Source organism: Larus michahellis, chromosome 4 (assembly GCF_964199755.1).
Source record: "Larus michahellis chromosome 4, bLarMic1.1, whole genome shotgun sequence".
Taxonomy (NCBI): Eukaryota; Metazoa; Chordata; class Aves; order Charadriiformes; family Laridae; genus Larus; species Larus michahellis.
The window spans coordinates 75,883,987-75,898,354 of NC_133899.1; the positions used below are offsets into that span (position 1 = coordinate 75,883,987).

A 14,368-nucleotide genomic window follows, 5' to 3' on the forward strand; every position below is an offset into this window, starting at 1 on the left:
TTTAAGTCAAAAGAAAAAGAAAAATCATTCTGTTCTTAACCTGTACGTTTTTACTGTTACAGAATGATTAGCATTGCACTTGCAAAGTAATTGTAGCCCTTTCCCAGTGGCTTAAGCATACATTCCCTCCCTGCCACTATATCCTCTGTTCCTTGCAAAACTCATTCTTCAAAGCTTAATAATTTGTGACAAAACCTAATCCATAAAACTCAAAACAAAGGATTTGGGAAGAAAACCTGCAAGGAAAGGGGGAAGATACTGACAATTTTTCAATGCTTCAAAGATTGCGTCAAAGTGACATAATAAAAACTACACCTCCCGCTCTTTTTATCACCTTTCGGCCAGTTTCTCTCTCTCGTAAAACTTTGAGCCCCAAGGAGACAGATGCAGCAGCAACATGCCGTTTTGCCAAGGGCTGAACTAAGGAACTGGCCGTAGCCTTCAGCTGTCTGCACACTCACGTTTAGGCTGGCAGCTGATGCGGGTATGTAGTCACTGCCTGTCTTTTGTTTTTCAGAACAAGGAGAAAACACATATTTTTTTCCCCTCCCTTGTCTGGGAAACAGGAAATAGGTTCTTATAAAGACTCTCCCACATACAGACTGGGCAGGAAAAAGGTGGAGTTTGGCAACATTAAGATTTGTTCTTCAAATGCAGACCAGTAATTATTCTAAGGTAAGCAACAGGATGGCTGGGCTTCGTAATGTTTACTCACCCTGGTGCCGCTGTTTTCGAATGTATTCATATTTCATGCAGACGTACCCACAAATGTAAAAATCAGTTATTTTTACCTGAGATTTCACGTGGTTAGACCCTTGCACAGACTCTATTTACCTTTACATAAAGACAACAAATGCAGAGAATATGGCTTTTTAAATAACTGTACAAGTTAATTAGTTCTTAAGCTCCTTATAAAGCGGCTAGACATTTTTATCCCTGTTTTATAAATGAGCCTATACTGGTTCAAGTGCAGAATATAGCTCTCCAGAGCACACAAAAAGTTCTACACCTGCAATTCAGAAACATAAGCTATCAGCAATACTGTCTTTAGCTCAGGGGAAAAAAAAAATAAAAATCATTAGGACAGAAAAGTATGTGTGTTTTCTACAAACATCAGTTACTTGATAATTGTAACTTGTAGGTCTGGAAGAACAGATCTTCTTGTCGATTGAATGTATTCTGGGTAGTAACTGGGGAAAAATTAGCATGAACACAAAGAAGGCTCCCTGCTGAAAAAATCCTGAGATGCTGGTTTGAAACCACCAGTGTATGAGCTACCCAAAAAAATCCTAAAATAACTTAGTACATCCAAAAAGTTAAGTATCTATCTGACCATTCTTTTTCACTAGCCAGAGTCTGAATGTTTCCGTGACGACCTACATCAGAAATCCACAGTCTGTTTTATATAAGTACTGCACAAGGCCTTTCTAGCCATTGTTTGTGGGGAAAAAAAAACAACCTATCCTTAGGAAGAAAGTTCGAAAAGGTGAACCGTAGGAGCAGCTGTGGATGATACACAAGATGCTGAAGGAATACAATCATGATTGCCTGTCCTCAGTGGGTACCAAGACATAGATATAGTTTGCTTTTTGTTTCTATATGGGATGTCCTAGCCTACTTTTAAAATGCAAAATTTTGCATGAGATTACTCTTTGTAAGATGATCTAAATTCACTCTAGGCTTAGAGCTTTTTAAAAGCTTTTCAATACCCAGGGATGGCACAATCTGGTAAAAAATTTTTAACTTTTATCTTATTTAATGTGCTCAGTAGCCAAAAGAAAAGCTCTAACGTTCATGGAGTGCTATTAATCTGCAGCTCTAAAATTGGTTTAAATCATATTTTTCTTTTCTGTATCATGTGCTTCCAACATAAATTTGCATCATACACCTGTATCACACATTGCTCCATCATAGCATACATACTATGACTTCCAGCTCATGCCAGTAACCTTACACATCCCTTATGTCGGTTCCCCTCCCTTCCCCATATGCCAAAATCCCTAGCTCTTTACCTGTACCAGGAGCCTCCAAGCATGAAAAGAAGACACAACTATTTTTCCAGCTCGTTGGCCAGAAACAAAAGGCTCTCCTGCCTGGCCCTTTGTCATAGCTGCCTACCTTTTCTTCTCTATCTCCTGAGCCTTCGATCCACTTGCGAGGACAGTGGCAAGGAGCACACCATGCGGTTGGCTCCCATGCTAGAGAAGAGGACCGGTCAGGAATTTGGGGCAGGCAAGCTCTGCAAGAAACAAACCACTCCCAGCACAAACTCCTCCAGCATTACCGCACAGGGTCCTGTGCTTAACAGCTCTTACTGCACTGCTCCAACGCTCCCGGCTTCCAGTTCACCTTGGAAAGGCATCAGCATTGGTTTCAGACTTCAAGGCATTCCCTAGAAGGCATTTCATACCCTGTGGCTTGGAAATGGCTACAGAAAACTATTAAAAGATAAGTTTCTGATCACAAAACCTTCTCTAAAACAACAATCAGCTCCTGTGCAAATCTGCCCAGTTCCTCCTATGTTGGACAACAGGAGGGAAACCAAACACAGGGAATACACAGTACTCTTCCATGAAAGATGTATTACCGACCTAGAAAAATAACATTTTGAAAACAGCATTTTTTGTTTAAACCATACTCCAACGCACAAAAAGAAAAGTCCCTCTAAGATGAACGGCCAGTACAACCAGCACAAATAGAAGAGAAATGCTCCTTTGGCATGGTTGATTTTATGTAAAATCTAACTTGCACAGTAAATGCTTGAGTAACTCCAGAGACCCCCAGCATCACCTGGCATTGCGAAAGTTAAGATGCAGCGCAAGTTAAGATGCAGCGCAGAGCTCCAACCGGCCTCCTCTAAAGTGATCTTTCCCTGTTTGATTGCATCACACACTAAGTTTGGTAACTTCACAGAGAACATCTAATATCCAAACTGCTTAGTATTAGAACGCTAAACTGGATGGGAGTCAATCTCTCTCAAAAAGCCATAGTCCGACCACTGAGAAATCAAATTGTTTTAGTGAAAAGATGGAATGAACCTGCAAAAAAAAAAAAAATCTGTTTTTTTCAGTTCCTGAATGGCTACCTTAATTCCTGCTTGTCGAGGCCAGACTGAACAGTCTTTTAGAGCTAAAAAAAAAGTTTTTAGTCATCTTAAGTGCAGTGAGAGTCCTGAGCATATTACAAAACACAGCATATAACCCCATAAAAATATTTAAATATGTAGTCAATGTAGTTGTTCTTTATAAATGTTCTATAAGCCATCATTCATTACAAAAAAATCCCCTAACAAGCTCCATGAAATCAAATTATAATGAAAAAAATGATTAAATTCCCCTCAGAAAAACACCATGTTACTGTATCAGGAATATACTCATAATTAAAACTGACTGGGAATGCGAAGACTTGTCTTCAAAAAGAATAGGTTCAACACCTTTGAGTAATGTAGCTGCATGACTGCCATGAAATAAAGCTCCCAAACCAATAAAACGTGACACGCACAGAAAGTCAGCGTGGTGCTGCCAGCTACCTAACATTCAGCATTAGGATCATTCCTGCCAATGCAGGATGCTTCGTTGTCTTTAGCATCCGTCAGCATTGCTGCTGTTCTCTCCTACATAGAATAAGTTAAAGAACTCACATTTTCTTTCAGCTGAGCTAGCAGCAGGGAAGAAAAGTGCTGGTTCATCCTGCATCACTGGCAGAATAGAGCTTTGGGAATAGAAGATTTAAAAAAAAAAAAATCATTAACAGGTTTTGCTTTATTTTTCTTTCTTAGCTTTAGAGCAGACTGTAATCCAGAGTCGCCTTCAACACAGCTATGAGGAAAGAAATCTCAATTTACATCATCATTATTGTAGGTATGGTTTGACAGCCAGTAGGGGAAGACAACAGACACCCATTCTATTTTAATGGAAAGCTTGAATCCACTGAAAAAGGTTTTAAAACGACTATTTTTAATACATTTGTTCATGATGCTTTCACAGCAATATCCCATTAAAAAGCTCTAGTCCTCAGAACATCTTAGGGGAAGAAGCAGAAATAAACTGTCCGCTGCATATCAAGCTACTGAATCTGCAATTCACAGTAACTGGTGTAGAAGTTTAGAGTGAATTTACTGCCCCTAATTACTATTAATGAGCTATAAATTGGGATATTAATAGTTCTGGTGTACAACAGAAATTATATGGCTACTTTTAGTGGGCACTTCTTACCCTGCATGTATAATACCTTCATTATAGGCCCTGACCACACTACATGCTCCACAAAGCAGTCTACTTAGGGGTAAAGGGAGGTGGCATAGAAGGTGCCAAAAAAAAAAAAAAGTAACGTTAAGTGTCTGAAGTGTTTTGTTGTTCCCTGTTCTGGCCCCAGGGTTGTTAATGGAACAACATCTTTGTAATACTCAAATCCTAATACGACCATTTATCACCACCTGAGATTCTGTGTAAGAGCAAGGATGACAGTTTCCTTGCATTTGTGCCACAACATTGTTTTATATCAAGAGGTGAGACATTTCCAGTAAGTAGATATATCCGGGGGGGGGGGGGGGGGGCAGATCACGACAAAAAACCAATAAGAGGGAGAGAAGAATACACACACAAGACCTGCAACAGCATATTCTGGAGTTTTGAATTAAATCTTTGCTTCTGGTAGAGACTAATAAAATATTTGTGAAGAGTTACTGTTGGCTGCACATAAATAAGATACTGGAACGAACATACATTCCTATAGGATATTCTTTCATTTAAGTATTTCCAAAGGGTAGGAGACTAAATGATCAGGCCAGTTTTAAGAGTACAGATTAACAGGAGCATCTTTCTCTGTCACAGCCTGAGATTTTTATTTCTTAACTACTTTTTCACATAAAATCAAAGATTTTTCAGACTAAAATATCATCTGGCATAAAGTACTACAGATTCAGAATTACATTAGAAGATTATTCTACGCTATATGCTCCACTGATCTGAATAACTGGCTGATCAAGAGGTTACCCCCCAAAAATATTTTATATTTAAATACTTATTTTCTTTAAGTCGTCTGCAGCATTCACCATGAAGAAGGCCCAGTTCCAAATCCATATTTGGTAACAGCTCTATTAATATAACAACGACTCACAGTGCAAGTTCTAATGAAATCTTCTATTTAGAAGCATTATGTTTATAATACTTTCCCCATATAAGGCTTACAGTTTAAATCTTTACACATACATTGTTAATGAATATAAAAATGCTTAAACTACTTTTGCCTGCTCGCACAAGAAAAAAAATCCCAAAGAAAACACATGTGAGATCATAAATCTTGTGTTGTGGGACAAACGCTACCAGAACAGCTAGGCTGAATATAGGGAATAACAGTTACAAAAATAATACCCACAGTCTCTCTAAAGAAACGCCATTCCTGAAGGTGATGTTTAACTCAAAAGATTCAGAACTACAATTCTAGAAGTGGTTCAGTATTTTGCACCATATTTCCATCTCCCTCTACTTGGCAAACATACTGTCACCTCCTCATGTAAGGTGGACAGTAGCGGGACTGCCCAGGATACATAAATAATGCCGAAATGTGGTGGAATTGCTGCAAATGGTAAGTTCTTGTCACCAGACAGTGACAGTGAGGCTACTGTCAGCCCTACTGCATGCTTTCAAGACCTTTGTGGTTCATCATCACTCTCCTCCTCCAGCTTTTGATAGCTCCATACCCCTCTCCACAGTTGCTACGGCAGAGCCGTACAGTAAGAGGGGTGTTTCTCAGGCAGAGCCCTGGGAAGAGCACAGCAACCAGACCCTGCACTAACTAATCCCCAAGGCACAGAGCACGCAGCAGCGGTCAGAAACAGCTGGCAACCCTTCCTGGTTCCACTGCTTGCAGTCTGCAGGGAAATGGGGCTAGACTGAAATCCTGCCATCGTCACTGGGCTATGTCACCAAGCAGTAATGAGACGGCAAACTTGGGGTGCAGGGAAGCAGAGTGGGAGACTTGGGAGAAAGTATTTTATAAAGAAACTTCTGCTGTTTGTGAATGAGAACGTTTGCCACATTTTGCTTCTCCTCAGAAACTGTTCTTCCTCTACATGCACCCAGCAGTCAGAACATCCTCAGATCTCAGTCTGCATTGAAACATTGAAATGCATGACTGAAATGCCATCCCTGCACACACAGCAGTAACCCTCCTCCTCAAAAAAAAAAAAAAAAGAACAAAATAAGGGGTATTTTAATGACACATGAGAAACCACTTCACTTTGTAACTGAAGCATACTGAATGAAAATCACTGTCAGCTTCGGGACATGGAAAAGCAAACCTGTAACTAGATTACAAATGAGCACAAAGGGCTATAAATGACCAAGAAAGTACCAAGATCACCTGGACTCAGGCAGAGTTGCAGTGCTGGCATGTTGCATCTTGGCTTACATGTTTTGACACCATAAAGCATTCTAAAGTAGACTCTCCAAAAATGGATTCCCAGTCCAACAAAAACTGAAGTGGATAATCTACATTTTTGTCCTTAATCTGATAAATCTGTGCCGTGCTTTCCAAGGATAACAGTCTGAATTGCTACCCTTAGATTTTCCCTTTTTTCATTATAGAAACTGTGGCAATTTGGGAGGACTGTAAAGCAGTTCAAACAGCTGCTTCTCCTCAGATAAGACATTTGGGTGTTCACACTACTTCTGTCTGCCAGATGAGCTACTTCAACAGGCTTTCATGAGCTGTTTGTCACATCCTTTAATGCTATTTTTCCTGTAGTTGCAATGATACTTAAAAAAAAAAGCTTTCTGAAGCTTTTCAATTTCTACTTTTTTTTGGGCAAAACAACATAAGATACTACTTTTGCTCCTTGGCTTGCTCTGCATCAGTACAAGACAGAAGAACACAAGAAAAATAAATTCTTTTACAATTTCAGTGCTTGGCTCAAAATCAAGACTCATTAGTTGAAAGTAGTGGCTCGGAGCAGAGGAAACAGATCTTGGGGCCAACAATATTTTATCACAGTCAGTTGAGCGTCCATTAATCATTAAGATAATCCCTAAGTATTTTGTCCCTGTCCAATTTTAATTTGTTTCAAGGCATTGGTTACTTCTGACTTTGATTATATATAATCACCTTCATGTACACATAGTCCTGAGATGAATGGAGCAAAAACCCAACATCTCCGAGCAGAGAGAGCTCAAAGAGCATTTTCAGAAGGGCCCAGGGCAGCACTGGGCAGGAGAAGGGAGATGTCAAACTATTTGAATTCTCAGTTGAAACATCGACATCGCAAGTTAAACACAAACTTTTCAAGATGGTTGAGCAAGTGCTCTTCAGCAGCACAGACACTGACCAAGACCCCAGCTGCAAACACTGCATTTCCAAAGCTTTCACCCCTGCCAGATTTCTGAATGCACAGTCTAGTTACATTCCTTTGACACTTAAAAATGTCCCAGGAAAACATGCCACACAAGTTATTCAGCAGTGCAGAGTCAGGTACAGTAACGATGAGAAGATAAAAACTATTTCATTAACATTTAAACGCTTTATTTTGTGCTATAAACACCAAGCTGAGTGGTGCAGTTGACACGCCTGAGGGATGGGATGCCATCCAGAGGGACCCAGACAAGCTCAAGAAGTGGGCCTATGTGAACCTCATGAAGTTCAACAAGGCTAAGTGCAAGGTCCTGCATGTGGGTTGGGGCAATCCCCAGTATCAATACAGGCCGGGGGATGAAGGGATTGAGAGCAGCCCTGCCGAGAAGGACTTGGGGGTACCGGCAGATGAAAAGCTGGACATGAGCCGGCAATGTGCCCTATCAGCCCAGAAAGCCAACCACAACCTGGGCTGCATCAAAAGAAGCGTGGACAGCAGGTTGAGGAAGGTGATTCTGCCCCTCTGCTCTGGTGAGATCCCACCTGGAGTACTGCATGCAGCTCTGGAGTCCTCAGTACAGGAAAGCCACAGACCCGTTGGAGCGGGTCCAGAGGAGGGCCACGAAAATGGTCAGAGGGCTGGAGCACCTCTCCTGTGAGGACAGACTGAGAGAGCTGGGGTTATTCAGCCTGGAGAAGAGAAGGCTCCAGGACCTAAAAGGGGCCTAGAAGAAAGATGTTTTAGCAGGGCCTGTTACGATAGGATATGGGGTAATGGTTTTAAATTAAAAGAGGGCAGATTTTGACTAGATACAAAGAAGAAATTTTTTATGCTGAGGGTGGTGAAACACTGGAAGAGGTTGCCCAGAGAGGTGGTAGGTGCCCCATCCCTGGAAACATTCAAGGCCAGGGTGGACAGGGCTCTGAGCAACCTGCTGTAGTTGAAGATGTCCCTGCTCATTGCAGGGGGGTTGGACTAAGGTGACCTTTAAAGGTCCTTTGCAACCTAAACTATTCTGTTTCAATAAATAACCTCTTGCACATGCGTTTCAGTTTCCATTACCATGAGTTTGGGATGGCTGCTATGCAGGAGTTGCAGAGATCATTGGTATTCTTCAGACAGTTTTCCACCTTCTAAACCTGCACTGATTTAGAAAATATTGCAGAACAAGTGTACACTGCACAGCCTTGTCAAAATTGCCATGCCAAGCAGAAGAGAGTGATGAGGCATCATGTGGCTCACTGACCAGGGTCATAAAGAAATCCCAATTCGGGTGCAATTTTACCTAGTAAACCGTTTATCAGTATATCCTATGATATTTGAAGCAAGGTCAGCAAGTTGTCAACTGTCCACAGGAGCTCTTTAATTCTACAATTGCACAATCTACTTAACACTGCAGCAAAGCTTTCCTACAGCGGGCAGGCCATTGAGAAGGTAAACCAGCACAGGCATGGTTCTGTCTGCACCACTACAAAGGTTATAGGAATGCGCAGGCCCATACCTTAGGATTTTAAAAAGCACAGGAAGCTTAGATCACACCACCAAAGTTCAAGTTACGTATTTGTTTTGGGTGGGTTGAGGTCAAATCTTGCAAAATGCATGCTTGGATTTATACCCTTCCTTAAACTTAAGTCATTAGGAGAAAAAGAGGAAATAGATGTGTAATAAACATTATTTGTTATTTCACATCTTACCAGTGTGCAAAGACTTATACTGACTATCAGTAATTACAAATTCTAAAGGGTCGAGAAGACAAAAAAAACCCAACCACATTTGCAAAGAGAAAAAGTGAAGCTGAAACAATTACAGTGCCAGCGCATTTTTCACTGTCAATAAACACAACACCAAGCAAATAAAGGGATATCTCCCAAGTTAAGATGACCTTCAAAAGGGATCGTTTATAAAAAGAAACTTTGCAATGCAAAGAAATATAATCAGCACACTGCAGGTTAGCACATAACAGCAAAGCTGACTTAACAACATTGTCAAAGGGATGCCAGCAGGTAAGATTTCTACCTCAGTCTCAGCAAGAAAAGGTAGGTCTCCTAACTGTGTCCTCTGATGAATCGCAGATCCCTTTGTCTCCACATTACCCACTTCAAAAAGCAAGAGCAAACATGCCCATGTCCAGCAAGACCTGCTCAAAGAATACACATGAATCACTGTTTCTAAGTGAAACTCTGGATTTTACGTATGTTTCCAGTTTATATGTGTACAGTTCTTACACTAGTATCACCTGAGATACAATGGAACAGGAGAAAGGCCGGCCAGGCAGGGGGAGGTTTTTGCTGTTATTACGTAGGTTTGAAAACATTTTCAAGTATCTCAGCTCCCCTTCCAGTCTTCCTCCTCTATGAGTTTACAGGCACAATCAGAGCCTGACTAAATCATATCCAAAGGAAAAAACCTAATTATTGCTATGACTTTTGCTACAGTTCCTTGTTTACAAACCAATTAAAAACAAGAATAAAGGTTTTCCTGAAAATGGGATCAAATATTTGCAGTTTTGGGGAGTACCTTATAGTGTCAAAGAGAACTATTAAAAGGAAAAGTGAGCATCTTTATGCAAAATATGTTAGGGGTTCTTCACATAACCCCTGTATCCTAGAGACTGGGCTTCTCCAACCACCTTTTTTCATTGCCTCATCCAAGATACCAGCAGCACCTAAACCAAAAACAGTATCTAGAGCTTGATAAACCAATCTGCAAGAACTTAATGAGTTAGGCATGATTTATTTACTTTTTAAGAACATCTGGATAGAGTATGAAAGGAGATCAAGAAGTTGCACTTTCATTTTAAAAGTTGAGGCTTTAAACAGAATTCTTGTGCTCCCTTACAAGTGCTGTTATGCCCCTTAATGTGAACTTCCTGCAAATTCAATAGCTCCAATTTACAAAATAAGATTTGATACAGTAGGAAGGTGCCAAACAAAGTGACTTTTGATGTATGCCCTCCTATTGCTCTTGATGCACAACTTCTATGTTTTAACATTATTAAACATTTAGCATAACACCACCTTGCCTGATTCAGAGTTTATCACCATACTCCGCAATGACATCTCTGAACACACCGATTATCTTGAGGTACTCACGTTTGGCTGTACCTTCTGTTAAACAGAAGGTGGGTTTTCATGCACTACACTGTAAACAGTAATCCTGCAGTAACTCTGTCCTCCCCATGTGCAGGTACCTGCTCCAGCAGTGTTTGTATTTGCCCTACAACATTCCACCCCAATGAGCTCCCCTCTCCTGAAGTGACCTGCGCAACAGGCTGCCACTCCACCTGAGAAGTGGAACACGCTGTCCCAAACAAAAACCCCTAAAGATCAAAACAAGCCTTTCTGCTGACAGGCCAAAAGTTTAAGCTAAACAGGAAAACATACTTGAAGCTCTTTTTCCATTACCTTGCATTATTAAACCATCTAGGCAAGAGATAAACATAAAAGGAATTTCTTTAATTAGATAAATTCACTCCTCAGCATCAGTTGTTTAACAGAGCAAAGCACATCAGCAGGTTAGAATCAGATAATATTGGAGTCTCCCACAAACTCACAGTTGAAGCTTCTTTTTCATGCAAGCATTTGGGTGCCACTGGTTTTACTCACTGTAACACAATACTTCCAGTTAAATGCTGGCTGTAAAATGTAATGCCAGGTATGCACTGGCCCACAAGTGAAATTCCTTAAAATGATTATGCAGCATCTTGCAAGTTAGAACAAGGCAGAACAGATGCACAGGGTGATCTTGCACAACTTATTTCCCTGAAGTTCTATACCACGCATTCATTTTTAATAAACCTCAAATCAACTAAAGATTGTGCTTCCCGTAACTAAAATCTAAGAAATTTCTTTAACATAAGCAATATCCGTTACATTTGGCATTTCAGCACCATTTCTTAATTGACTCTCTAAATTTAGATAGTCTCTCAAAGGGTCAAAAGCCTCTGCCAAAAAAACAAGCTAATGCTAATACATTCTTAACTTCTATCTACTACAAACTCAATCTCATTGAGTGAAAAACTCGTCTTACAGCTTAAAACCAAATACTGTAAGGTAGTAACTTTCAATTATCTTTGATTTTGTATGCAGTTGGATAATTAAATTTTTATTACAGTTATAAAAAATACTCATAAGCCAGGAAGATGTTAGCATCCATCTATTTTGCCATTAAAAAAAACCTAATCCAAATCTAATTTAAAAATTTTTTTAAAATCAAATTTAAGCTTATGTTGGCAAAGCAAAGGACCCTTCTAAGTGGCATAGTGCAAGCCAGTGCAGGCAAAAAGAGTGCAGACCAGCTGAACGACACTGCCAAAGTATTTCCTATCTGATCTGCTTGCACCGCTATATGTCTCTCTTGTGCAGAGATTGCCAATTAAGTGTGCAATGGACCATGAGTTTAAAGCAACTAGGCAGTTTTGGACTAGTCTGCACACTTGTACTCTGAGATATATCTGGGCTTTTCAGGAATGCAGCACTAAGCCAACTGCACCATGGAGCGCTTATCGCAACACTTACTCAGGACAGAAGGGTAGACGCAGCAGCAAAGTAAAATGACACTCCCGAGACTAACAACTTTCTTCATTTGTCAAGTCACCTGCCAGGTACTAATGAACAGTTAACACAGCACTGTGGAAGTACAAGTCCTCTTCAGTTCAGGTATGCTGGGCTGAGAAATAAAACTTACATCGCATGAAGACATACAAGAATCGGCTTTAGTGAAATCAAATTTAATTATATAAAAAACATTTTTGCTTATTTTCAATTTATTACAAAAAGGTTCCTTAAACAAGGAATATCTAGTTAGTTATTACCTTTACAGTAACTGTACATTCTCTGTTACTGAGAGGACTAAACAGCAGAGAGAAAAAAAACCCCATATTTTTAAAACTACAAAACTAGTAAAGTAACTCAGAGTAGTTTTAAGTACTTGAAACTACTTAAACTAATTTTTTTAACTGACTAAACTTAAAGTCATTTGTATTCCCTACCAGGGAGCACCACATTTAATGAGTTTGGCTCTTGTTTGTATCAAAAGCATGGGGTGTTTAACTGGCAAATGCTTAAAATAATTATCACACAGTTCCTAATGCTGTGGTGGTTTTACTGAGCAGATCCACTTCATTTTAACACACAGACAACTCTAACCTGCCCCCACCAAATGCACACGCTTTAAAAGCAAATCTAACAAAATGCAGAAGAAAGCTAAATAAGCTGTGTATTTCATATGCTGCGATCCTCCCCTCTTTTTGAGACAAAAGACTTGGTCATTATTTCATGTACCCTGTCACTAGAAAGAAAAATAAAGGCTTCCGTTTTCACGCAGTTTTAATGATGAAGATTCAAAAGAGGATGCAGGCTCTTTCTTACCCATTCAGTGTGTATGAACCATTCCTCTTGAGTCTCATACTTGCAGATAAGAATCTTAGGAAAAAATCCAGAGTGAGGTGGTTTGTCCTCTGCTAGCCCAGAATACAGGCACCTGTTTGGTGGTTGTGCTTTTTGTTCGCCAGGGGATCTCTTTCCTGTTTCTCTGAGTCATCAGCGAGGAACAATGCGAAACCGCCACCAGAGCCACTGAGCAGGAAGCCCAGAGGAAACTGCCTGCAGCCAAACAAGAGTCTGGAGGTGTAAAGTCTCCCCAACACACCTCCAACAATACCTTGGAGCCCACCAACAAAAAGTAGCAAAAATTCACAGAGAAAGGGTTTTTATAAAATACCTTAACTGGTCCCTACGTGTGCAAGAATAAATCTTGCAGAAAGCTGTCTTTTATTGGTGAGCTGCTCCTCTTCCAATTAGTCTGAAAGCAGCTTCAGATCTATTCTCTCCTTCTCACAAGCCCTGCTGTGACTATCACTCAAGTACTCAGCACTACCCTCAGAGCACAAGGCAACTAAACGAGAAGCACTAAATAACAAATACTCAAGACTTTTTTGTGTTTTTTCTCCCCCTAATATCAAGTTGGAAACTACACACGTGGAAAGGGACACACGAGTAGTGGTTAGAAGGTTTATTTTCCTTGTAGAAAGTTAAAAACAGGCAGAAATAAAGTCACGCTCGAACGCTACAGAGAAAAATATCCTCTAGCAGTTCAGTCCTGGGCAGGCTGCCCTGCATAAATCACACCACAGCACTGTCTCCGATGAGGCTGTTTCCCTTCCCGTTCTGTTCACCCTACCATTCCCTGATCACTGTGAACTAAACAGCTGCACAGCTTAACGTCTGGACCAGAGGGGCGAATCTACCACACAAAGCAAAAATTGCTCCAGATAATCGTTGATCATTTACTGTCTGTGAGCAAATCCACACTGACTCAAGTAACAAATCACACGAAAAACATTTTTAACAATGACTGTTGAAATGACTGCCACTTGTGGCCTAGGGGAAACTACTCTAGGATAATGGGAAAATGGCACACTAGCCAAATATAAAGACAAAATTTGCTACCTAAACAGAGAGAAGCAATGGGTAGGGTCCCACAGAACTCTGGCCTGAGTACATTATTCTGTATTTTAATGGCCCAGATATCTAAAGACAATATGTTTATCAAACTCAGTTTTCATCTTGATCCCATCTTTGCATTGTTCTTTCAGATTTGTCATCCAAAAATTTAACAGTTATAGAAAAACAGCCACAAAATAGGAGAATTGCTTAATTTCTTTCTAGGTGGCTGAGTTTATACAGTTAGGTGTAATCAAGTATACCTGTGCAGGGACTGATTAGATCACAAATGTTGAGAGAAAAAAGGGTTGATAAAAGGCAATGAGATTGCACCATACAAGTGTGCTGTGTCTGCAAGATACAAAGTAATGCCCAGAATCTATCAGGCCTCATCTGGAGTACTGTGCCCAACCCTTGGCACCCTAGTAGAAGACAGATGCAGAATTAGCTGGAGCACAGGGAGCACCAAGAAGAATTATAATCTATCTCACAGATGAGAAAACAGAGGGAGGAAAACAACATAACACTTCCCAAGGATGTAGAACACTGCTGTAAAGAGAAATGAAACAAAATGTTC

The 14,368-nt window shown here is 40.3% G+C and overlaps 1 protein-coding gene across 5 annotated transcripts in view; it reads right to left on the bottom strand.

Moving 5' to 3' along the window:
• The window catches only part of MOB2 (MOB kinase activator 2), a 121,294-nt gene that overhangs the window by 49,504 nt on the left and 57,422 nt on the right, over positions 1-14,368 (bottom strand). The window contains exon 1 of one of the 5 annotated variants that reach the window (XM_074585676.1): positions 12,718-13,198. The exons of the other annotated variants lie outside the window; for them this stretch is intronic. Within the exon in view, the coding sequence (XP_074441777.1) occupies positions 12,718-12,755 (38 nt within the window). The 5' untranslated portion in view covers positions 12,756-13,198. Of the gene's footprint in view, positions 1-12,717; positions 13,199-14,368 lie in introns of those variants that run through there. 5 annotated transcript variants of the gene reach the window in all.